The 24,796-nt window shown below is 48.5% G+C and overlaps 1 protein-coding gene across 1 annotated transcript in view; it reads left to right on the top strand.

The window, feature by feature from the left end:
- The window catches only part of PPP2R5A (protein phosphatase 2 regulatory subunit B'alpha), a 101,298-nt gene that overhangs the window by 68,800 nt on the left and 7,702 nt on the right, over positions 1-24,796 (top strand). The window contains exons 4-10 of the mRNA XM_075341435.1: positions 607-666; positions 983-1,091; positions 3,877-3,930; positions 7,435-7,485; positions 14,068-14,187; positions 14,811-14,938; positions 15,705-15,806. Coding sequence (XP_075197550.1) covers positions 607-666; positions 983-1,091; positions 3,877-3,930; positions 7,435-7,485; positions 14,068-14,187; positions 14,811-14,938; positions 15,705-15,806 — 624 coding nt within the window. The remainder of the gene's footprint in view (positions 1-606; positions 667-982; positions 1,092-3,876; positions 3,931-7,434; positions 7,486-14,067; positions 14,188-14,810; positions 14,939-15,704; positions 15,807-24,796) is intronic.

The following is a 24,796-nucleotide window of genomic DNA, read 5'->3' as shown; positions in this document are numbered from 1 at the left end:
CAACCACCGGAAGTCACGTGATCATGTCACGTGACTTCCGATGGGGGCGGGGTAAGTCAGGATAATGGCGGCGCGCATATACATCTTTTACTGCCAGATTTTGGCAGCGAGATGTTAGGGGTTAATAGTCGCGGGTGGAAGCGATTCCACCCGCGACTAGCAGGCACACTTGTCAGCTGTTGAAAACAGCTGATGTGTGCGAATCGCCGCGACCTGCCCGCGGAAGGGGGCGGGGATTAACCGTGCACGATCCATGACGTACCCAGTACGTCATGGGTCGTTAAGGGTTTAATATTATTATTATTTATTATTAATAATCATAATAATAAAATTATATTATGATTATTTTGTGATTATTTTTGGTTATTATTATGATTATTTATGATTATTATAATTCCAAAGTAAGTACACTAGATCCATTAGGTCTAAAAGATCACTAATAATATATGCAGCTTTGGAGGCTCCTGCTGGCTATATTGCAATGTCCAAAGAGAGAAATAAATTGACAATGATTAAAAGGCTGGTTCTCACTTTAGGTTTATACTGTCATTTTTACTTATTTTTTTCCACTAATTTCTTGGTTTTTCTTTTTTTCTTTTTTTGTAGGTTTATCTATGAAACAGAACATTTTAATGGGGTGGCAGAATTGCTTGAAATATTGGGCAGGTAATGAAATGATATGACATTTGTTGTGGCTGTGATTGGTGGGGAGTGGGACATGGGGGGCTGTAAATGTGGCCCCACGGCGGATAAAAAAACCCCAGGAACTGTAGCTTTACGAATCTTTCCTTGAATATTATACCCCATTTGTCATATTGGGAGGGTTGGGGGGGGGGGGGCGCAGGCGGGAGGGGTGGTGTGATTTTTTTTTAATTTATTTTTATTTTATTTTTTTTTTTTTTTGCCAGAGGTGCCGCTTTCTATCCTTTTCTGATATTTTGCAGACCGCTCTAATCCTCTGCTCTTTCTTTTCTCTTTACAGCATTATCAATGGTTTTGCGTTACCATTAAAAGCTGAACATAAACAGTTCCTCATGAAAGTCCTGATCCCCATGCACACGGCGAGAGGCCTGGCATTATTCCACGCACAGGTGACTATGGGCGCTGGGATCGTGTTACTGTGTGCCGTGGTATCACTTTGGTTTTTTATATAGGGAATGACCTGAAGATCCACTATGGAGGGTGCAAGGACACATTTATAGGGTTACTTCCAAAATCCATAGCAGAGGGGATAACCTATTGATTTCTGGGACTTCTAGTGCTCCCGAGAGTCGTGCTCTGCAGAGGAGGAGTGCATGCTCAGCCTCCACCCCTTTAATCCGTCAATTATCTGCCGGATGTAGCGAGTGCTCTATTCTGCTTTGTTCATAGTCCCATAGACAATGAATACCACCGCTTTAATCCGTCAATTATCTGCCGGATGTAGCGACTGCTCTATTCTGCTTTCTTTATAGTCCCATAGACAATGAATACCACCGCGTTAATCCGTCAATTATCTGCCAGATGTAGGGAGTGCCCTATTCTGCTTTGTTCATAGTCCCATAGACAATGAATACCACCGCTTTAATCCGTCAATTATCTGCCGGATGTAGCGAGTGCTCTATTCTGCTTTGTTCATAGTCCCATAGACAATGAATACCACCGCTTTAATCCGTCAATTATCTGCCGGATGTAGCGAGTGCTCTATTCTGCTTTGTTCATAGTCCCAGAGACCATGAATACCACCGCTTTAATCCGTCAATTATCTGCCGGATGTAGCGAGTGCTCTATTCTGCTTTGTTCATAGTCCCATAGACCATGAATACCACCCCTTTAATCCGTCAATTATCTGCCAGATGTAGCGAGTGGTCTATTCTGCTTTCTTTATAGTCCCATAGACAATGAATGGAGCATAGGTTGGGCCTGAACACACCTCCATTCAGTATAGGCTTTGTAGAGCCTAGTTATTGGGCTTCCAGCTGTCGTGGCCTGTTGGGAGGAGTAGTTCTACAACAGCTGGAGTGTTGGAAACTGCTGATCCCGGCCTAATAGCATCATTGCAGCTTGTCAGCCCTTTCTCCGCTCTTAGACCTCCTCTAAAGAAGGGGCCTTCTAACATCAGAAACTTTAAAGGGTCATTCCGAGTGGTGAGCGGGGCCCGCGTCTTCTCATGTCCTGGCTGGTGTGAATAGACAATGCATCGCCTCTGATACAGAAGTGTGCGGGGGAACAATATCTTTTTAAAGTGTTCAACCGCTTTGGAAAACTTTCTTTTTTTGTTAGAAGATCACCCAAAACCTTGCAGATCAGCTGAGACCCCCCAGGGGAAAGCACTGCAGAAAATAATTTCACTTTTTCCCTACATCGCTCCCCACGGGGCTTCTCCTCTAAGACCTGGCGAGTGACTCTGAAAGGGCTCCCAACATATTCTGGAACGTTAGTGAAATCCGCTGATTATCTGATGTGAATGGGAGACTTCAGACCTTTCCCTGCAGGTGACAGAGGGGAAATGAGCATCAGACATGTTGAATTTCAATACTCGATCTGATTGTTCCCCATCAGAGGTTGCTGGTACCTGGATTATCACATTACCTTTCATATTGTGGACCCAAGACACTGTGTGTGGTGGGGTTAGGAGAGATGGATGTGGCAGATGGCTACCTGATGTGTGCGGCCAGCTCTTTCTGCACGGGCTTAAAAAAAAAAAAATCCTACATACCCCCTTTCTTAATTTTATAATAATGACTGTAAAATGCTTAAAGGGGTTGTCCACTACTTTTACATTTATGGCTAATCCTTAGGCGGGGTTTGCACGTTGCGACATCGCAAGCCGATGCTGCGATGTCACACGCGATAGTCCCCGCCCCCGTCGCAGCAGCGATATCCTTGTGATAGCTGCCGTAGCGAACATTATCGCTACGGCAGCTTTACATGGACTCACCTGTCCTGCGACCGTCGCTCTGGCCGGCGACCCGCCTCCTTATTAAGAGGGCGGGTCGTGCGGCGTGACTGCGACGTCACACGGCAGGCGGCAAATAGGGGCGGAGATGAGCAGGATGTAAACATCCCCCCCACCTCCTTCCTTCCGCATATCCTACGGAAGCCGCAGTGACGCCGGTAGGAGATGTTCCTCGCTCCTGCGGCTTCATACACAGCGATGTGTGCTGCCGCAGGAGCGAGGAACAACATCTGACCGTTGCGTCAGCGTAATTATGGATTACGCCGATGCTGCACCGATGATATGATTACGACGCTTTTGCACTCGTTAATCGTATCATCTAGGATTTACACACTACGATGTCGCATGCGATGCCGGAAGTACGTCCTTTTCAATTTGACCCCACCGACATCGCACCTGCGATGTCGTAGTGTGCAAAGCCCGCCTTAGGATAGGTCATCAATGTCTGATCGGCTAGGTTCCTACACCCGGCATTACTGCCGATCAGCTGTTCTCGGACCCGGATGCGGTAGCAGGCAGCTGCCTCGTCTTCTGATAGCAGCTGGTTACTGCATATCCACCTCCCATTCAAATCAATAGGAGGTGAATGTGCAGAACCCAGCCGCGGCCATTATTAGAAGACGGGGCAGCTCCGGAACTGAGCATTTTTGGCCCCTGGTACCACCGCGGGGACCGAGAGTAGCTGATCGGTGGAGTGCCCAACCCTGACGATCAGGTATTGATGACCTATCCCAAGCATAGGCTATCAGTGTTAAAGTAGTGGGTGACCCCTTTAAACTGGAGTACCATGTGGAACGATAAATAAATTTTGTATTTCCCAAAAGTTAGAACCAAAATGTAATTTCTCCATCACATCTAAATGTATCCACAGTGAATAGACTACAAATGTTGATGCCCTTAAATTAACTGCAACATCATCATGTTTTATGTCTCTACAGCTAGCTTATTGTGTCGTCCAGTTTTTGGAGAAGGATACCACCCTGACTGAACCTGTAAGTGGCCTTTATACCCCTCCAGATCTCCTTTGTGCCTTTTTAATAAGTTTTGTAAGATTCGGAAAACATGTAAGCATTCTGCTCCAAACAGAGTGACTCTTCTCTTTTGTGGTGGTCTCTTCTGTCTTCAAGAGCATATAGCTCCTCTGCCTCTAGGCTCTCTGATGGGGGAGCATTGCGCTCCTGATGATTGATAGTTTGATGCAGCAGTGTAGTAAAGCCGCAGAGTCAACTTTGTGTCTGAAGAGCCAAGAGGCAGTGAGACCAGCTGATCCAATCCTCCGGGCAGCTGTAGAGCAGCGCTTACAAGCTCTATAGCAAAGAACCTGTAAGCACTGTGATCCTTGCTTAGGAGACCAGCCAACACTGATAGATTGCATCAATGACCAACAACCTCCGCACCGAGCAGTGCACAATAAAATGAAACATTTCACCATTTTTGAGAACATAAAGGATATTTTTTTTTTTTTTTTTTTAAATAGATAAAAAAACTTTGCAATTTATTAAATCTTTGGGATGATAAATTGCCTCCATGTTGGATGTAGAAAATGGCAAAAATAAAAATTAATTTCTGAATGTTTGCATTGAGATCTTAAGACGGACGTCACATTTCGCCGGTGTGTGTTTTTTCCCCTGCTGGAGCAATCAGATGTGAGTATCCGGTCACCGGCTGCAGAGCTGTCAACGAAGCTGAAAACCTAGAAATCGCACAGCACTCCAGAGATTATAGTACACAACATCTCCCGTATGAGGGGGCGTCCGGGGAGCCGAACAACCAGCCTAGATTGGAAAGCAGCAGGACTAATAATAGCCGGGACATGTATGTGGGTGTGCAGCGTGCGGTCCTATCTGCCAGGACACAAACGGGAAAAACAAGAATCCGTGAGAATGTGCCGCATTCAGGGCACACACCGGCTCCGACATTATTTATAGGAACCGCTCCGCATCAACAACCTTACAGGCATCGAGTGCACTGAATCCGGCGGCCACATGCCGGGATGATTGGCCTCAATGGCCCCGCAGCCCAGATAATCGGGAAATAGTGAGCAGGACAGTATAGAAATGAACCGGATCCACCTTTATACAAGATCCGCTGATAACAATGGCAGACAATGGTTTTTGCTGACGTGGCAAACAAGCATACAGAGCATGATTCATCAGTAGCTTATTTTTGGGGGGTCTGTAACATTTGCATTTTTTTTTTATTGTTTTTAATTTCTTTTCTTGTCCTGTGGTATTTGCACTTTTATATTAATTTTACTTTATTTACTAGTTTTTTTTGTCTTGTGGTATTTGCATTATTTATTTAACTAACTTCTTTTTTTATTTTTTATCTTTTTTTTTTTTTTTTTTGTGTGTCCTTAGTATTTGTTATGTATTTACTTCATACTTTTTCACTTGTAAAGCGCCATGGAATAAATGGCGCTATAATAATAAATAATAATATTTACTTTTATCTTTTTATTCATCTTTTTTTTTTTTTACCTGTGTAATTTGCATTTTTTATTTTACTTGTGTTTTTTTTTTTTTTTTGTTCTGTGGTATTTGCAATTTTTATGTGTTTATTTTACTTGTCCGGTGGATGCATTTTTTAATTTCCTTTTTTACTTTCTTTATTATTCTTTTTTTTTTATGTCCTGTGGTATTTGCATTTTTGTATTTATTTCACTTTTTCAGTTACTTTTTTTAAAAAAATTTTTTACCTGTGGTATTTGCCGTTTTAATTGATTATTCTTTTCTATTTCTTTTACCTTATTTCTTTTTTGTTTTTTTTTTTTTTTTTTTTGTCCTGTGGTATTTTGCAATTTTTATGTATTTTACTTTTATATTTTTTTGGTGTGAAGGTATTTGCATTTTTTTTTTATTTTTTTTTTGTCCTGTGGTATTTGCATTATTTATTTAACTTTTTTTTTTAATTTCCTTTACCTTATTTCTTTTTTTCCTTAGTATTTAAATTTTTTTATTTACTTTATCTTTTTAGTTTTTTATTTTTTCTTTGTCCTGTGGTATTTGTATTTTTTATTTATCTTTTACTTTCTTTTTTTTTGTCCTGTAATATTTGCAATTTTTGTTTATTTTTTTTGTTCTGTGGTGTTTGCATTTTTTTTGTGCATATTTGTTTTTCTTAATTCCTGTCTTTAACCTGTTTTGCCACTGTTTCGTGCAAAAAGTCATGTCACTAAAATATAGCACATTGAGGACTTGTTTTGTGCAAAGAAAAAAATAAAATTATGACTTTAAAAAAGCTTTAATTAAATGAGCTGAAAATATGTAGAACCCCTACCCCCCCACGACACAATGACCTCTACTCCTTCCCTGCAGAATGTGAACATTAGACTTTAAGAAAAGGCACAAATTAAAAAAATAAGACATAAATGACTATAGCCACCATTAGAGGGAGCTCTGCAGGTGTTCTAGATGGAACTACCGCTACTCCCCGACCTCTCCTCTCTGCCAATCCCTTCACTGACTTCCCATTGCCCAACAACTCTAGTTCAAAACCCTAACCATGACATACAAAGCCATCCACAACCTGTCTCCTCCCTACATCTGTGACCTAGTATCCTGGTACCTACCTGCACGTAACCTCAGATCCTCACAAGATCTCCTTCTCTGCTCCTCCCTTATCTCCTCTTCCCACCATCGCATCCAAGATTTCTCCCGTGCCTCCCCCATACTCTGGAATGCTCTGCCACAACACATCAGACTCTCGCCTACCTTGACAAGCTTCAAAAGCAACCTGAAGACCCACCTCTTCCGACAAGCCTACAACCTGCCGTAACCCTCAGTCTGATACAGCACCGCATGACTAGCTCTACTCTCACCTACTGTATGCTCACCTATCCCTTGTAGACTGTGAGCCCTCGCGGGCAGGGACCTCTCTCCTCCTGTACCAGTCTGTGCCTTGTATTGTTTATGATTATTGTACTTTTCCCTATTATGTACACCCCTTTCACATGTAAAGCGCCATGGAACTGATGGCGCTATAATAATAATAATAATAACTTAATAATGGAAGTGTGCAGTGAGCTCTCCCTAGTGGTGGCTGTGAAGGGGACGTTATTGTTTATATCTCTGTAAGTGACGAACGGCCACAATAATGGTATATTCTAAGATTAATCCACAGAGAATTCTGGATCATAGACGATAAGGGGTTAAAAGATGAGTCTTAAGGGGTATTACCAAATTAGACCTTTAACGTCTTGATAGCGGCGAATCGCATGCCTGAGCTCAAGACAAGTGCAGCACAATGACATTTAGTGGTTACATCAGGAAAAAAAAGGCAATTCTTACTGAAATTTGGACATATTGGTGGACACATCAGCAACCAGTGCCAGGCAGCAGCAGTAAAGGCTGATAAAATATTGGGTTGCTTCAAAAGGAGCCTATATGAGCGCAAGAATAGAGCATTGGAATTCACTTATGTAAATGGTAAAATTTGTGACTATAAATAGCAAAATGCAGCATGTGACGACTAATTTTGTGCTTGTTTTATTGCAGGTTATTAGAGGATTGTTGAAATTTTGGCCTAAAACTTGTAGCCAGAAAGAGGTGAGTAGCAGTTTTTGATCCTAAAACAAGATAAAAAATATTTTTTTTACATACCAAACAGTGTAATGTAGATCCAGGAGGCTCTTATCGGATGGGAGAAATTATAAAATATCATTATATATATATATATATACTTGTATTGTGTGTGTGTGTGTATGTGTATATATATATATATATATATATAATGTATATTATAATATATATATATATATATATATATATATATTATAATATATTTATATATATATATTATGTATTATAATATATTTATATATATATAATATATATTATAATATATTTATATATATTTATATATATTATAAAATTTATATATATATATATATGTATGTATATATTATAATACATATATATATATATATATATATATATATATATATATATATATATATATATATATTATATATTATAATATATATATATAGTATATATTTGGTATTATTATTGATATTATAATGCTAATATAAATATAATAAAAATATTTTATTTTCTTTGTCGCTCCATTGGGAGACCCAGACAATTGGGTGTATAGCTTCTGCCTCCGGAGGCCACACAAAGTAATTACACTTTAAAAAGTGTAACCCCTCCCCTCTGCTATACACCCTCCCGTGCATCACGGGCCCATCAGTTTTAGACTTTGTGTTGAAGGAGGCACACATTCACACAATGCTCCACATTTTAGTCAGCAGCAGCTGCTGATTATATCGGATGGAAGAAAAGAGGGCCCCTAACAGGGCCCCCGGCATGCTCCCTTCTCACCCCACTGAGTCGGCGGTGTTGTTAAGGTTGAGGTACCCATTGCGGGTACACAGGCAGGAGCCACATGCCGTTTTTCCTTCCCCATCCCTTAGGGGCTCTGGGGAAGTGGGATCCTAACCGGTCATCCAGCCACTGGGACCGGGCTCCCTCCGCAGCCCCTGGGGGAATCTGCCGGACAGGAGACTGAGTATCGTCAGGGACATGGCCCTGCATCTACAGGTACTCTGTGTCCCCTTTGGGACGGTGCATGAAGCACCTTGGCCTCAGACGCAGCTGCGACTGCGGTGTGGATTTTTTCACTGGGACTACCGCGCCTGTTTGCCGGCCGCGGTTTTTACTTTAGTCCCCGGCTTTTGCGGCCTAGTGTGTTAAACTCCCGCCCCTGAGCCTGCCAGTCAGGGAGAAAGGCGGGACGGTCGGTATGATGCCGACGGTGAGGGCTGGAGCACACTTCGCTGTCCTCCGCCCCCCTCACTGATCACTATGGGCCACCAGATTCCCGCACTTTTGCGGTTCCGCCCACGGCTCTCTCCTCCCCTCGGAATGCCGGCAGCCATTGTTATAATTCTGCCGGTGGAGGATCTCAGAATCTGCTCTACAGCTCTGGGAGAGGGGGATCCTAACCGGTCGCCATGCACTGGGACCGGGCTCCATCCGCAGCCCCTGGGGGATTCTGTCGGACAGGAGACTGGACATCATCAGGGACAGAGCCCTGCATCCATAAGGTACTCTGTGTCCCCTTAGGGACGGTGCATGCAGCATCTGTGTTACAAACGCCGCAGCGGTTGCTGTGTGGTTTGTGAGACCGGGACTACCGCGCCGACCGCGCCTGTTTGCCGGCCGCGTTTTTAAATTTAGTCCCCGGCTCTTGCGGCCTAGTACCATATACTCCCGTTCCCGGGCCTGCCAGTCAGGGGTAACGACGGGACGGCCGACTGGACGTCGGCATGGAGGGCTGGAGCATACGTTGGTATCCTCCTCCCCCCTCACTGAGCACTGTGGGGCACCAGTTTTTTCGGGTGCTGACCCCCCCTTGGGTGCCGAAGTGTGTGTATATATATATGTATATATATATATGTATATATATATATATATATATATATATATATATATATATATATATATATATATATATATATATATATATATATATATATATATATATATATATATATATATATATATATTTATTTATTTATATGGTATATGATCTCATGTTCGGCAGCATTATTTGCTTTTGGCTGTATACCCTCACTGATTACTCTAAGAGGAGACAACAGCATGTCGTCCGCAAAGAGTAAGGGTGCCAAGGCACTGGCTTATTTTACAATATTACAGGCAGGTTCCACCTACCCTCATTGTGTACAATGCCTGGCCCCTGGGGCACTCACTCAGCCGGAGCCCCCGGCACTGGTGGGACCCTCGGCTCAGGTGGTACCGCCGGTTTCCACTGCACAGATGGCAGAGTTTGCACGTTGGAATCAGCAACTCTCTGAGCTTTCACATTCCAGGACTCAGTCTATGGACAGAGGGTCTGCTAAGATACTGGAAGCTTTGCAGTCCAGACCGGTAACACAGGGCCAGGGAGCTGTGAGTTCATCGCTCCCGGGTCCCTCTGGGTCGGTACAACAAGGGGCTCCTGGGGTAACACCCAGATCCCACGGTGAGAACTCCGTCACGGACCGCGGCATCCGATAGGCTAAGCGGGCCCGCTGGGAACCTTCCCCGACTTCATCAGGAGTGCGTGTTTCAATCACTCTAACTCCAGAGGGGCTGTCCAGAAGCACAGAACTTTACGGACAAGCGCTTACTACGCGCCTTAATGACACGCGTTACCCTTTCCCTCCCTTGACGTTGTTAAGGGTTGGACTCAGTGTCACAGGGTGGATCCTCCAGTCTCCAGACTGACGGCTAGATCCGTAGTATTAGTGGCAGATGTCCATCTCTCATGTATGCCACTGACAGGCAAATAAAGCTTATGATGAAATCCATCTATGAAGCCATAGTCGCATCTTTTGCTCCAGCCTTCGCAGCCGTGAGGGCACTCCAAGCTATCTCAGCTTCTCTGGCTGAGATTAATGCGGTCGCACATATCTCTGCCCCGCAGGTTGTGTCCTTCACTTCTCAGGCGTAGGTTTTTTCGTCCTACGCCATGAACGCCGTTCCTGGACTCTGCGAGCCGTACTGCGGTAGCATCCACCAATTCGGTGGCAGTCTGCAGGGCCATGTGGCTACGTGAATGGAAGGCAGAATCTGCTTCCAAGAAGTTCTTAACCGGTTTGCCATTTTCTGGCGACCGTTTGTTTGGCGAGCAATTGGATGAAATTATTAAACAGTCCAAGGGAAAGGACTCGTCCTTGCCCCAGTCCAAAGGTTTCGGTCCTTTCGGTCCTCAGCAAAGTTCCGTTCCTCCACGTCCAACAGGTCAGAGGAGGGCCAGAGGAACTCTTCTGCATGGCGGTCTAAGTCACAAGCCGATGCACTTTTTCAGGCGGTGAACACTCTGAGGGCAGAAGGAGTGGTGATTCCGTTCCCCCTCAGGAGCATGGTCACGGCTTCTACTCCAACTTGTTCGTGGTGCCAAAAAAGGACGGATCTTTCCGTCCCGTTGACCTCAAACTGCTCAACAAGCATGTGAGCACCAGAAGGTTTCGGATGGAATCTCTCCGCTCGGTCATCGCCTCGATGTCACAAGGAGACTTCCTAGCACCAATCGCATCAAGGATGCTTATCTCCATGTGCCGATCGCACCCGAACATCAACGCTTCCTGCGTTTCGCCATCGGGGACGAACACCTTCAGTTCGTGGCACTGCCTTTCGGCCTGGCGACAGCCCCACGGGTCCTCACCAAGGTCATGGCATCCGTTGTGGCGGTCCTACACTCTCAGGGCCACTCGGTGATCCCTTACTTAGACGATCTCCTAGTCACGGCACCCTCCCGGGTGGCGTGTCAACACAGCCTGACCGTCGCTCTGGCGACTCTCCAGCAGTTCGGGTGGCTCATCAACTTCCCAAAGTCCAAGTTGACACCGACCCAATCACTGACTTATCTCGGGATGGAGTGTCATACTCAGTCAGCGGTAGTCAAGCTACCGCTGGACAAACAGCTTTCGCTGCAGACAGGGGTGCAATCTCTTCTTCGGAGTCAGTCACACTCCTTGAGACGCCTTATGCACTTCCTAGGGAAGATGGTGGCAGCAATGGAGGCAGTTCCTTTTGCGCAGTTTCATCTGCGTCCACTTCAATGGGACATCCTCCGCAAATGGGACAGGAGGTCGACGGCCCTAGACAGGAACGTTTCCCTGTCACGGACAACCAAAACCTCTCTTCAGTGGTGGCTTCCTCCCACTTCTTTGTCGAAAGGAAAATCTTTCCTGCCCCCATCCTGGGCTGTGGTCACGACGGACGCGAGTCTGTCAGGGTGGGGAGCGGTCTTCCTCCACCACAGGGCTCAGGGAACCTGGACTCCGACAGAGTCCTCCCTTCAGATCAATGTTCTGGAGATAAGGGCAGTGTATCTAGCCCTAAAGGCGTTCCAGCGGTGGCTGGAGGGCAGGCAGATCCGAATACAGTCGGACAACGCCACGGCGGTTGCATACATCAACCACCAGGGCGGCACACGCAGTCGTCAAGCCTTCCGAGAAGTTCGGCAGATTCTGCTGTGGGCGGAAGCCACAGCCTCCACCATCTCCGCAGTTCACATCCCGGGCGTAGAAAACTGGAAAGCAGATTTTCTCAGTCGCCAGGGCATGGACGCAGGGGAATGGTCTCTTCACCCGGACGTGTTTCTAGAGATCTGTTGCCGCTGGGGAACGCCGGACGTCGATCTAATAGCGTCTCGGCACAACAACAAAGTCCCGGCATTCATAGCTCGGTCCAAGGATCACAGAGCTCTGGCGGCAGACGCGTTAGTTCAGGACTGGTCGCAGTTTCGACTGCCTTATGTATTTCCTCCTCTGGCATTGCTGCCCAGAGTGTTACGCAAGATCAGGTCCGACTGCCGCCGCGCCATCCTCGTCGCTCCAGACTGGCCGAGGAGATCGTGGTACCCGGATCTGTGGCACCTCACGGTGGGTCAACCGTGGGCACTCCCAGACCGACCAGACTTGCTGTCTCAAGGACCATTTTTCCATCTGAATTCTGCGGCCCTCAACCTGACTGTGTGGCCATTGAGTCCTGGCTACTAGCGTCCTCAGGGTTATCTCAAGATGTCATTGCCACCATGAGACAGGCCAGGAAACCAACGTCCGCCAAGATCTATCACAGGACTTGGAGGATCTTCTTATCCTGGAGCTCTGATCAGGGTTTTACTCCCTGGCCGTTTGCCTTGCCCACTTTTCTTTCAATCCGGAATGGACAAGGGCTTGTCTCTCGGCTCTCTCAAGGGACAAGTATCGGCGCCTTCCGTGTTTTTTTCAAAAGCGTCTAGCCAGGCTTCCGCAGGTCCGCACGTTCCTGCAGGGAGTTTGCCACATAGTCCCACCTTACAAGCGTCCGCTAGAACCCTGGGATCTTAACAGGGTGCTGACGGCTCTTCAGAAGCCACCTTTCGAGCCGATGCGGGATGTCTCTCTATCTCGCCTTTCGCAGAAGGTGGCCTTCCTAGTGGCAGTCACATCACTTAGGAGAGTGTCTGAACTAGCAGCGCTGTCATGCAAAGCCCCCTTCCTGGTGTTTCACCAGGATAAGGTGGTTCTGCGTCCGGTCCCGGAATTTCTCCCTAAGGTGGTATCCCCGTTTCATCTAAATCAGGATATCTCCTTACCTTCTTTTTGTCCTCATCCAGTTCACCAATGTGAAAAGGATTTGCACTTGTTAGATCTCGTGAGAGCACTCAGGCTCTACATTTCTCGCACGGCGCCCCTGCGCCGTTCTGATGCGCTCTTTGTCCTTGTCGCTGGCCAGCGTAAGAGGTCGCAGGCTTCCAAGTCAACCTTAGCTCGGTGGTTCAAGGAACCGATTCTTGAAGCCTACCGTTCGTCTGGGCTTCCAATTCCTTCAGGGCGGAAAGCCCATTCTACCAGAGCCGTAGGTGCGTCCTGGGCATTGCGGCACTAGGCTACGGCTCAGCAGGTGTGTCAGGCGGCTACCTGGTCGAGTCTGCACATTTTTACAAAACACTATCAGGTGCATGCCTATGCTTCGGCAGACGCCAGCCTAGGTAGTCGAGTCCTTCAGGCGGCGGTTGCCCACCTGTAAGAAGGGGCCGTTTTTCGGCTCTTGTTATCGAGGTATTCTTTTACCCACCCAGGGATTGCTTTTGGACGTCCCAATTGTCTGGGTCTCCCAATGGAGCGACAAAGAAGAAGGGAATTTTGTTTACTTACCGTAAATTCCTTTTCTTCTAGCTCCTATTGGGAGACCCAGCACCCGCCCCTGTTCCCTTCGGGCTGTTGTTCTTGTGTACACATGTTGTTCATGTTCAATTGTTCTTTTGGTTCATGGTCTTCAGTTCTCCGAACATCCTTCGGATTGAATTTACCTTAGACCAATTTATAAGTTTCCTCCTTCCTGCTTTGGCACCAAAACTGATGGGCCCGTGATGCACGGGAGGGTGTATAGGCAGAGGGGAGGGGTTACACTTTTTAAAGTGTAATTACTTTGTGTGGCCTCCGGAGGCAGAAGCTATACACCCAATTGTCTGGGTCTCCCAATAGGAGCTAGAAGAAAAGGAATTTACGGTAAGTAAACAAAATTCCCTTCTTTGTTACTATTTCTTTTACCGCACTTTTTTTGGCTCTGTTTAGCTGAGGTGAGCACGGTGCCCTCTTTTTATTAGCAGATGTACTTTTTGCTTTCTTACAGGTGATGTACTTGGGTGAAATAGAGGAAATCTTGGATGTCATTGAGCCGACGCAGTTTAAGAAAATTCAAGAACCTTTATTTAAGCAAATATCCAAATGCGTGTCCAGCTCTCACTTTCAGGTGGGCGATTCAACCTCTGCGTATTTAGTATTGTATTGATGTATATCAGGTGCATTTATTGTTGGGTAAAAGCCAAGCTGCTGCACCGGCGCCTCCACCCTGTACCAGTCATTGCACTGGTGGCCCACCCACTTCAGAGTACACTTTATCACAGGAAGGTCCTTTTTACACAGATGTTCGGTGGTCGTTTGGGGCAGAAATCTTCCTATGTCCAGCGACATGGGCCTACAAAACTGTACCGTGACCGAATGATCATTAAAGGGTTTTCTCTGGGGTTTCATTGGGGGACACAGGAAACCATGGGGCTTTGCAGAATCTTGTACGGAGCGCTGTCCCTTCTATCTCCAGCAATGAATATAGTTGTGGTGTTTGTGTCGAGACAGTGGTCCATTCTCTGGATCGGTAGGGGGTTCGACAACTGTGCCCCCCCCCCCTACCCCCATCCACCTGCTACTATGGGCAGAACTTTTCACAATGGGGGGATGGGAAACTGTTAACTGTGCATGTTGTCGGCAGCACTGCCCCTTATTATACAGAAAGATGTGCTGCCAAAAAGAGAGGTTTTGCAGCGTGGTGTTGGCGGATTGTTGCGTGCTGACCATTATTCCCGGGTTCTCCTGCAGGTGGCGGAGCGGGCCCTCTACTTCTGGAACAATGAGTATATCCTCAGCCTGATCGAGGAGAATATTGAGAAGATTCTGCCCATCATGTTTGGTAGTTTATACAAAATCTCCAAAGAACACTGGAACCCGTGAGTATACAGAGATGTCACATGCGGTCCATCGTTATGTTCGGGGTAACAAATTGGTCAGTGTAAAACGAAAGTCAGAGCAAAGTAGCGGGACTGATCTATACTGGCCATTTACTGACATGGAGGGTGTAACATTGGTACTCCCATCATCAATGGCAGCAGCAGTGATCCATGCTCTCTGCGGTGGATGCTGCTAGGCTATATACAATGGCGCAGACCTGGAGAAAGACAACCTTACCTAATGCACCATCACTGCGGATAGGGGGAGGTCTGGGGACGAATTCATCACTTTATAATAACTGCCAGCAGAATTGTGAGTTCAGCTCTGAGGTTTCGTAATGCTGTAAGTCAGGATGAGTGACACAAGGTGTCTGCTAAGTAAAATTGCTATTCAATCATATCCACAAATTAGCCATAAATGTCTGATACACGAGGGTCCCACCTGTCTCCAGAATGGGGGGCCCCTGACCCTCCTAACTACATCCGAGCAGAGAATGACTGGAGATATAGATGCGGCTGTCCATACACTACTATGGGAGTCACAGAGTCCGCTCTCCCCCATTCTCCAGTTTGGTGCCGGGGAGGGATCCACATCTATTATACGTTCTAAATATCAAACACTGAGAATGATGACCAAGCGAGCCCTTACATCAGAGCAATAACTGTGCACGCTCGGCCCACTCGTGATCACACTTGTGAGCGTGCATGTAATGCGGTGTGACTGGGGACGCTGACGCCTCGGCCTTCTCTTTTATAAACCCTACAGGACAATTGTAGCCCTGGTATACAACGTGTTGAAAACATTAATGGAAATGAATGGCAAACTCTTCGATGAGCTCACCGGCTCCTACAAAGCAGAACGTCAAAGGTACGATTTATATATTAATGTCAGCATGCAGCTTTTCTTGTGAAACTACCAATATGTTATGTATTTTATATATTGTTTGTATGTGTGTGTGTGTAATATATATATAATGTGTATATCTACCTTCTCATTCAATGCGTTTTCTTTATTTTCATGACTCTGAAAATTGTAGATTCACATTGAAGGCATCAAAACTATGAATGAAAACATGTGGAATGAAATACTTAACATAAAAGTGTGAAACAACTGATAATATGTCTTATATTCTAGGTTCTTCACAGTAGCCACCTTTTGCTTTGATTACTGCTTTGCACACTCTTGGCATTCTCTTGATGAGCTTCAAGAGGTAGTCACCGGAAATGGTTTTCCAACAGTCTTGAAGGAGTTCCCAGAGATGCTTAGCACTTGTTGGCCCTTTTGCCTTCACTCTGCGGTCCAGCTCACCCCAAACCATCTCGATTAGGTTCAGGTCTGGTGACTGTGGAGGCCAATCACTCTCCTTAGTCAAATAGCCCTTACACAGCCTGGAGGTGTGTTTGGGGTCATTGTCCTGTTGAAAAATAAATGATGGTCCAGCTAAACGCAAACCGGATGGAATAGCACGCCGCTGCAAGATGCTGTGGTAGCCATGCTGGTTCAGTATGCCTTCAATTTTGAATAAATCCCCAACAGTGTCACCAGCAAAGCACCCCCACACCATCACACCTCCTCCTCCATGCTTCACGGTGGGAACCAGCCATGTAGAGTTCATCCGTTCACCTTTTCTACAAAGACACGGTGGTTAGATCCAAAGATCTCAAATTTGGACTCATCAGACCAAAGCACAGATTTCCACTGGTCTAATGTCCATTCCTTGTGTTCTTTAGCCCAAACAAGTCTCTTCTGCTTGTTGCCTGTCCTTAGCAGTGGTTTCCTAGCAGCTATTTTACCATGAAGACCTGCTGCACAAAGTCTCCTCTTAAGGCCGGCTTCTCACTTGCGAGTTTCTCGCAGTACTGCAATGCGAGAAATTCTCGCATTGCACTCGGACACATGTTATTCAATGATTCAGCTCTCATCTGCGATTTTTTTTTTTTTTTTTTTTTTTTTCTCACTCCAAAACGGACTGAGAAAAAAATCACAGCATGCTGCTTTTTGGCGAGTTTCACGCACAAGTCTCTCCAATACAACTCTATGTGAGCGTGAAAAAAAGCATGTCACACGGACCGGCACTCACACCATCCTAGTGACATTCGTTTTTCTAAATACATTAATCGCATGTTTCTCAAAACACTGGAAATGAGTGAGGTCTCAACATGTCGGTCAATTATAGAGATTGACCGACATTGTGAGACCTCGCTCATTTCCAGTGTTTTGAGAAACATGCGATTGTCAGTCGGTCTCTCCCTCTCGGTCTCTATTCTCTCTGTCGGTCAGTCTCCCCCATCCTCTCTCTCATACTCATCGATCCCCGGCACTGCACGGCGTTAACACTGCTCCGGCGGCTTCTCCTCTATTGAAAAAGCCGGCCACTCATTATTCAATCTCGTATTCCCTGCTTTCCCCGCCCACCGGCGCCTATGATTGGTTGCAGTCAGACACACCCCCACGATGAGTGACAGCTGTCTCACTGCAGCCAATCACGGCTGCCGGTAGGTGGGTCTATATCATGCAGTTAAAAAAAATAAATAATTAAAAAAAAACGGCATGCGGTTCCCCCCAATTTTAATACCAGCCAGAGTAAAGCCACACGGCTGCTGGCTGGTATTCTCAGGATGGGGAGCTCCACGTTTTGGGGATCCCCCCACCCTAACAATATCAGCCAGCAGCCGCCTGGAATAGCCGCATCCATTAGATGCGACTGTCCCGGGACTGTACCTGGCCATCCCGATTTTGCCCTGGTGCGGTGGCAAGCGAGGTAATAAGGAGTTAATGGCAGCAGCCCATAGCTGCCACTAAGTCCTAGGTTAATCATGGCAGGCGTCTCCCCGAGATACCTTCCATGATTAACCTGTAAGATAAAGAAAATAAAGACATACACCAAAAAATCCTTTTTCTTTGTCGCTCCATTGGGAGACCCAGACAATTGGGTGTATAGCTTCTGCCTCCGGAGGCCACACAAAGTATTACACTGAAAAAGTGTAACCCCTCCCCTCTGCCTATACACCCTCCCGTGGATCACGGGCTCCTCAGTTTTATGCTTTGTGTGGAAGGAGGCACACATCCACTCATGCATTCCCATTTTAGTCAGCAGCAGCTGCTGATTTTATCGGTTGGAAGAAAAGAGGGCCCCCACAGGGCCCCCGGCATGCTCCCTTCTCACCCCATTACGTCGGCGGTGCTGTTAAGGTTGAGGTACCCATTGCGGGTACAGAGGCTGGAGCCACATGCCGTTTTCCTTCACCATCCCTTAGAGGCTCTGGGAGAAGTGGGATCCTGACCGGTCATCCATTTACTGGGACCGGGCTCCCTCCGCAGCCCCTGTGGGAATCTGCCGGACAGGAGTCTATGGATCCTCAGGGACAGGGCCCTGCATCTAAAGGTACTCTGTGTCCCCATGGGGACTGTGCATGGAGCGCTTGTTTCACAGACGCTGCACCAGCTGCTGGTTTGTGAAGACCGGGACTTCCGCGCCGACCAAGCCTGTTTGTCGGCCGCGGTATTAAATTTAGTCCCCGGCTTCATTGCGGCCTAGTACCATAACTCCCGCCCCCGGGCCTGCCAGTCAGGGCTAAGGGCGGGACGGTCGACCTGACGTCGGCAGTGAGGGCCGGAGCATACTTTATGTTTCCTCGCCCCCCCCCCCTCACTGATCACTGTGGGGCCCCAGATTCCCGCACTTTAGTAGTCGCCGCCCACGGCTCCCTCCTCCCCTGAGAGCTCCGGCAGCCATTTTTACACATTCTGCCGGTGGAGGATTTTCAGGAACGAGCTCTGCAGCTCTGGGAGACCTAAGGCAGGGAATCTGGTGGACACACACTCCGCTTTGGGCGGTCGGTAAGCCACACCGGTCACCCGGTGCTGGTCCCCCTAGGGTGCTGGAGTATATATATATATATATATATATATATATAATTTTCTCTGTTCGGCCGGATTGTTTACTTTTGGCTATATACCCTCAGTGATCACTCTCCTAGGAGACAACAGCATGTCGTCCACAAGGAGCAAGGGCGCTAAGGCAAAGGGTTTTTTTGCAACCTGTACCCCTTGTGGGGCTATGTTACCTGCGGGTTCCACCTACCCTCACTGTGAGCAATGCTCGACCCCTGTTGCACTTGCTCAGCCGGAGCCTCGGTCACTAGTGGGCCCCTCGGCTCAGGCAGACCCTCCTGCTTCCACTGTCCAGGCGGCAGGGACAGAGTTTGCAGTTTTTGCTGAGAAACTCTCTGAGTCGCTTTCACAATCCATGGCTCAGTCTATGGACAAATGGTCTGCCAAGCTACTAGAAGCCTTGCAGTCCAGACCGGTCCTTACACAGGCCCCGGGCACTGTTGGATCATCGCCTCCAGGCCCCTCTCGGTCTGCGCCGCAGCGTGCTCCCGGGGTGGCCCCTAGGTCTTACGTGGAGGACTCCTGCACGGACCACAGTCCCAGACCGGCTAAGCGGGCTCGCTGGGAATCTTCCCCGACTTCCTCACGCTGCTCGGGGTCTCAGCTTGAGGACTCTCTGGAGGACGAGGCGGACGTCGCAGCTCAGGGCTCTGACCCTGACGTTGCCCTCAATCTTGATACACCTGAGGGGGACGCCTTAGTAAATGATCTTATATCGTCCATCAACCAGGTGTTAGATCTTTCTCCTGCTGCGAAGCCGACTCCTCTATAGGTGGAGGTGGGGGAGAAACACCAGTTTAGGTTTCCCAAACGTACACGGAGTGCGTTTTTCGATCACTCTAACTTCAGAGATGCTGTCCAGAAGCACAGAGCATTTCCGGACAAGCGCTTTACTAAGCGCCTTAATGACCCACGTTACCCCTTCCCCTCTGACGTAGTTAAGGGTTGGGCTCAATGTCCCAAGGTGGATCCTCCAGTCTCTAGACTGGCGGCTAGATCTGTAGTATCAGTTGCAGATGGCTCATCGCTCAAGGATGCCACTGACAGGCAGATAGAGCTCCTGGTGAAATCCATCTATGAAGCCACATGCGCGTCCTTTGCCCCGGCCTTTGCAGCCGTGTGGGCACTCCAAGCTATCTCAGCTTGTCTGTCAGAGATTAATGCGGTCACACGTACCTCTGCTCCGCAAGTTACGTCTTTGACTTCTCAGGCGTCGGCTTTTTCGTCCTACGCCATGAACGCCGTCCTGGACTCTGCTAGCCGTACGGCGGTAGCATCCGCTAATTCGGTGGCAGTCCGCAGGGCCATGTGGCTACGCGAATGGAAGGCAGACTCTGCTTCCAAGAAGTTCTTAACCGGTTTGCCGTTTTCTGGCGACCGATTTGTTTGGCGAACGATTGGATGAAATTATTAAGGAATCCAAGGGAAAGGACTCGTCCTTACCCCAGTCCAAACCGAAGAGACCTCAGCAACGGAAAATACAACCGAGGTTTCGGTCCTTTCGGCCCTCAGCCAAGTCCCAATCCTCTTCGTCCAACAGGCCAGCGAAAGGCCAGAGGAACTCCTATGCGTGGCGGTCTAAGTCACGCCCCCAAAAAACCGCCGGAGGCACTGCCTCCAAGGCGGCCTCATGACTTTCGGCCTCCCCGAACCGCATCCTCGGTCGGTGGCAGGCTCTCCCGCTTTTGCGACGCCTGGTGGCCACATGTCCAAGACCGATGGGTGAGAGACATTCTGTCTCACGGTTACAGGATAGAGTTCAGCTCTCGTCCTCCGACTCGTTTCTTCAGAACATCTCCGCCCCCCTCTCGGGCCGGCGCACTTTTTCAGGCTGTGGGCATTCTGAAGACAGAAGGAGTGGTGATTCCCGTTCCCCCTCAGGAACATGGTCACGGCTTCTACTCCAACTTGTTCGTGGTGCCAAAAAAGGACGGATCATTCCGTCCCGTTCTGGACCTCAAACTGCTCAACAGGCATGTGAGCACCAGAAGGTTTCGGATGGAATCTCTCCGCTCGGTCATCGCTTCGATGTCACAAGGAGACTTCCTAGCATCAATCGACATCAAGGATGCTTATCTCCATGTGCCGATCGCACCCGAACATCAACGCTTCCTGCGTTTCGTCATCGGGGACGAACACCTTCAGTTCGTGGCACTGCCTTTCGGCCTGGCGACAGCCCCACGGGTCTTCACCAAGGTCATGGCATCCGTTGTGGCGGTCCTACACTCTCAGGGCCACTCGGTGATCCCTTACTTAGACGATCTCCTAGTCAGGGCACCCTCCCGGGTGGCGTGTCAACACAGCCTGACCGTCGCTCTGGCGACTCTCCAGCAGTTTGGGTGGCTCATCAACTTCCCAAAGTCCAAGTTGACACCGACCCAATCACTGACTTACCTCGGGATGGAGTTTCATACTCACTCAGCGGTAGTCAAGCTACCGCGGGACAAACAGCTTTCGCTGCAGACAGGGGTGCAATCTCTTCTTCGGGGTCAGTCACACCCCTTGAGGCGCCTCATGCACTTCCTGGGGAAGATGGTGGCAGCAATGGAGGCAGTGCCCTTCGCGCAGTTCCATCTGCGCCCACTCCAATGGGACATTCTCCGCAAATGGGACAGGAGGTCGACGTCCCTCGACAGGAACGTCTCTCTTTCCCTTGCAGCCAAAACCTCTCTTCAGTGGTGGCTTCTTCCCACTTCTCTTTCGTAGGGAAAATCCTTCCTGCCCCCATTCTGGGCTGTGGTCACGACGGACGCGAGCCTGTCAGGGTGGGGAGCGGTTTTTCTCCACCACAGGGCTCAGGGAACCTGGACTCCGATAGTCTTCCCTTCAGATCAATGTTCTGGAGATAAGGGCAGTGTATCTAGCCCTATTGGCTTTTCATCGGTGGCTGGAGGGCAGGCAGATCCCCATACAGTCGGACAACGCCACGGCGGTCGCGTACATCAACCACCAGGGCGGCACGCGCAGCCGTCAAGCCTTCCAGGAAGTCCGGCGGATTCTGCTGTGGGCGGAAGCCACAGCCTCCACCATCTCCGCAGTTCACATCCCGGGCGTAGAAAACTGGGAAGCAGATTTTCTCAGTCGTCAGGTCATGGATGCGGGGGAATGGTCTCTTCACCCAGACGTGTTTCGAGAGATCTGTCGCCGCTGGGGAACGCCGGACGTCGATCTCATGGCGTCACGGCACGGCACGGTCTCAAGATCACAGAGCTCTGGCGGCGGACGCGTTAGTTCAGGATTGGTCGCAGTTTCGACTCCCTTATGTGTTTCCTCCTCTGGCGATGTTTCCCAGAGTGTTACGCAAGATCAGATCCGACTGTCGTCGCGCCATTCTCGTCGCTCCAGATTGGCCGAGGCGGTCGTGGTACCCGGATCTGTGGCATCTCACGGTGGGTCAGCCGTGGGCGCTTCCAGACCGCACAGACCTGCTGTCACAAGGGCCGTTTTTCCATCTGAATTCTGCGGCCCTCAACCTGACTGTGTGGCCATTGAGTCCTGGCTCCTAGCGTCTTCAGGATTATCTCAGGATGTCATTGCCACCATGAGACAGGCCAGGAAACCAACGTCCGCCAAGATCTATTACAGGTCGTGGCGGATCTTCTTGTCCTGGTGCTCTGATAAGGGTTTTACTCCCTGGCCTTTTGCCTTACCCATTTTTCTTTCATTCCTTCAATCCGGAATGGACAAGGGGTTGTCACTCGGCTCTCTCAAGGGACAAGTATCGGCGCTCTCAGTATTTTTTCAAAAGCGCCTAGCAAGGCTTCCGCAGGTCCGCACGTTCCTGCAGGGAGTTTGCCACATAGTTCCACCCTACAAGCGCTCGCTGGAACCCTGGGACCTTAACAGGGTGCTAATGGCTCTTCAAAAACCACCTTTCGAGCCGCTGAGGGATGTCTCTTTATCACGTCTTTCGCAGAAGGTGGCATTTCTTGTGGCAATTACCTCACTCCGAAGAGTGTCGGAGCTTGCAGCGCTGTCATGCAAATCCCCTTTCCTGGTTTTTCACCAGGATAAGGTGGTTCTGCGTCCTGTCCCGGAGTTTCTCCCTAAGGTGGTATCTCCTTTTCATCTCAATCAGGATATCTCCTTACCGTCATTTTGCCCTCATCCAGTTCACCAGTGTGAAAAGGATTTGCATTTATTAGATCTAGTGAGAGCACTCCGGCTCTACGTGTCTCGCATGGCGCCCCTGCGCCGTTCAGATGCGCTCTTTGTCCTGGTCGCTGGCCACCGGAAGGGTTCGCAGGCTTCCAAGTCAACTTTGGCTCGGTGGATCAAGGAACCGATTCTTGAAGCCTACCGTTCTTCGGGGCTTCCTCTTCCTTCGGGGCTGAAAGCCCATTCTACCAGAGCCGTGGGTGCGTCCTGGGCATTGCGACACCGGGCTACGGCTCAGCAGGTGTGTCAGGCAGCTACCTGGTCTAGTCTGCACACTTTCACGAAACACTATCAAGTGCATACCTATGCTTCGGCAGATGCCAGTCTAGGTAGGCGAGTCCTTCAGGCGGCGATTGCCCATCTGTAGGAAGGGGTCGTTTTCGGCTCTCTTTTATTGAGGTATTCTTTTACCCACCCAGGGACTGCTTTTGGACGTCTGGGTCTCCCAATGGAGCGACAAAGAAGAAGGGAATTTTGTTTACTTACCGTAAATTCCTTTTCTTCTAGCTCCTATTGGGAGACCCAGCACCCGCCCCTGTACCCTTCAGGCTGGTTGTTCTTTTGTGTACACATGTTGTTCATGTTGAATTGTTCTTTTGGTTATGGTTTCAGTTCTCCGAACATCCTTCGGATTGAATTTACCCCAGACCAATTTATAAGTTTCCTCCTTCCTGCTTTTGCACCAAAACTGAGGAGCCCGTGATCCACGGGAGGGTGTATAGGCAGAGGGGAGGGGTTACACTTTTTCAGTGTAATACTTTGTGTGGCCTCCGGAGGCAGAAGCTATACACCCAATTGTCTGGGTCTCCCAATAGGAGCTAGAAGAAAAGGAATTTACGGTAAGTAAACAAAATTCCCTTCATTTGAAATAAATGACAAGAAAAACACCCTCTTTCACCACTTTTATTAAACCCCCAAATACCCCTCCAGGTCCGACGTAATCCACATAGGTCCCTCGATGCTGTCAGCTCTGCTACGTCGGAAGCTGACAGAGCGGTCACAGACCATGAACCGCTTTCTGTGAGCTACCCGCAGCGACTGAAGTGAGTCGCGCTATCAGCGATGACGTCACTCAGGTTACCCGCGGCCACAGATCTCAGCGGGAGGACTTCAGCTGTGGCTGCCGGTGACCTCAGTGACGGCACCGGTGATAGCGCGGCTCACTGCGGTCACTCAGGGGATTTGCGGTCACCGATGAGACCTTCACCGGTGACCGAAAATCAGGCCATGCCACACAGACAGAGCCGCGGGATGACAATTAAGTCGGGTGATGTTGATCCGACTTCATTCTGATCGTGCGGCTCTGTCTGTGTCTGCTGTCAGCGGCCATTCAGCTCTGCTACATGGCTCTGTCTGTGGCTGCTGTCAGCGGCCATGTAGCAGAGCTGCATGGCAGATGCCAGCTGCTGAGAAAAAAAAAGGATCACACACGCATTACACATGCTCTGCTACCCTGGAAACAATTAAAAACCTTGCACTTGCATTGCACAGTGACCTAACGTGAACTAAAATTGGACGAGTTTTTTTTCAGGCAAGTCGGACCGATTTTACACGTATAAGTGTGTTTCCGGCCTAACAGTTGTTTTAGAGATGTGTCTGCTGCTAGAACTCTGTGTGGCATTGACCTGGTCTCTAATCTGAGCTGCTGTTAACCTGCGATTTCTGAGGCTGGTGACTTGGATAAACTTATCCTCCGCAGCGAGGTGACTCTTGGTCTTCCTTTCCTGGGGTGGTTCTCATGTGAGCCAGTTTGGTTTTTGCCGCTGCACTTAAGGACACTTTCAAAGTTTTCTCCCAATTTTTTG

The sequence above is a fragment of the Anomaloglossus baeobatrachus genome, chromosome 3 (assembly GCF_048569485.1).
Source record: "Anomaloglossus baeobatrachus isolate aAnoBae1 chromosome 3, aAnoBae1.hap1, whole genome shotgun sequence".
NCBI lineage: Eukaryota > Metazoa > Chordata > Amphibia > Anura > Aromobatidae > Anomaloglossus > Anomaloglossus baeobatrachus.
Note: the sequence above shows the minus strand (reverse complement) of the source record. Positions and strands in the feature narration are given on the sequence as shown.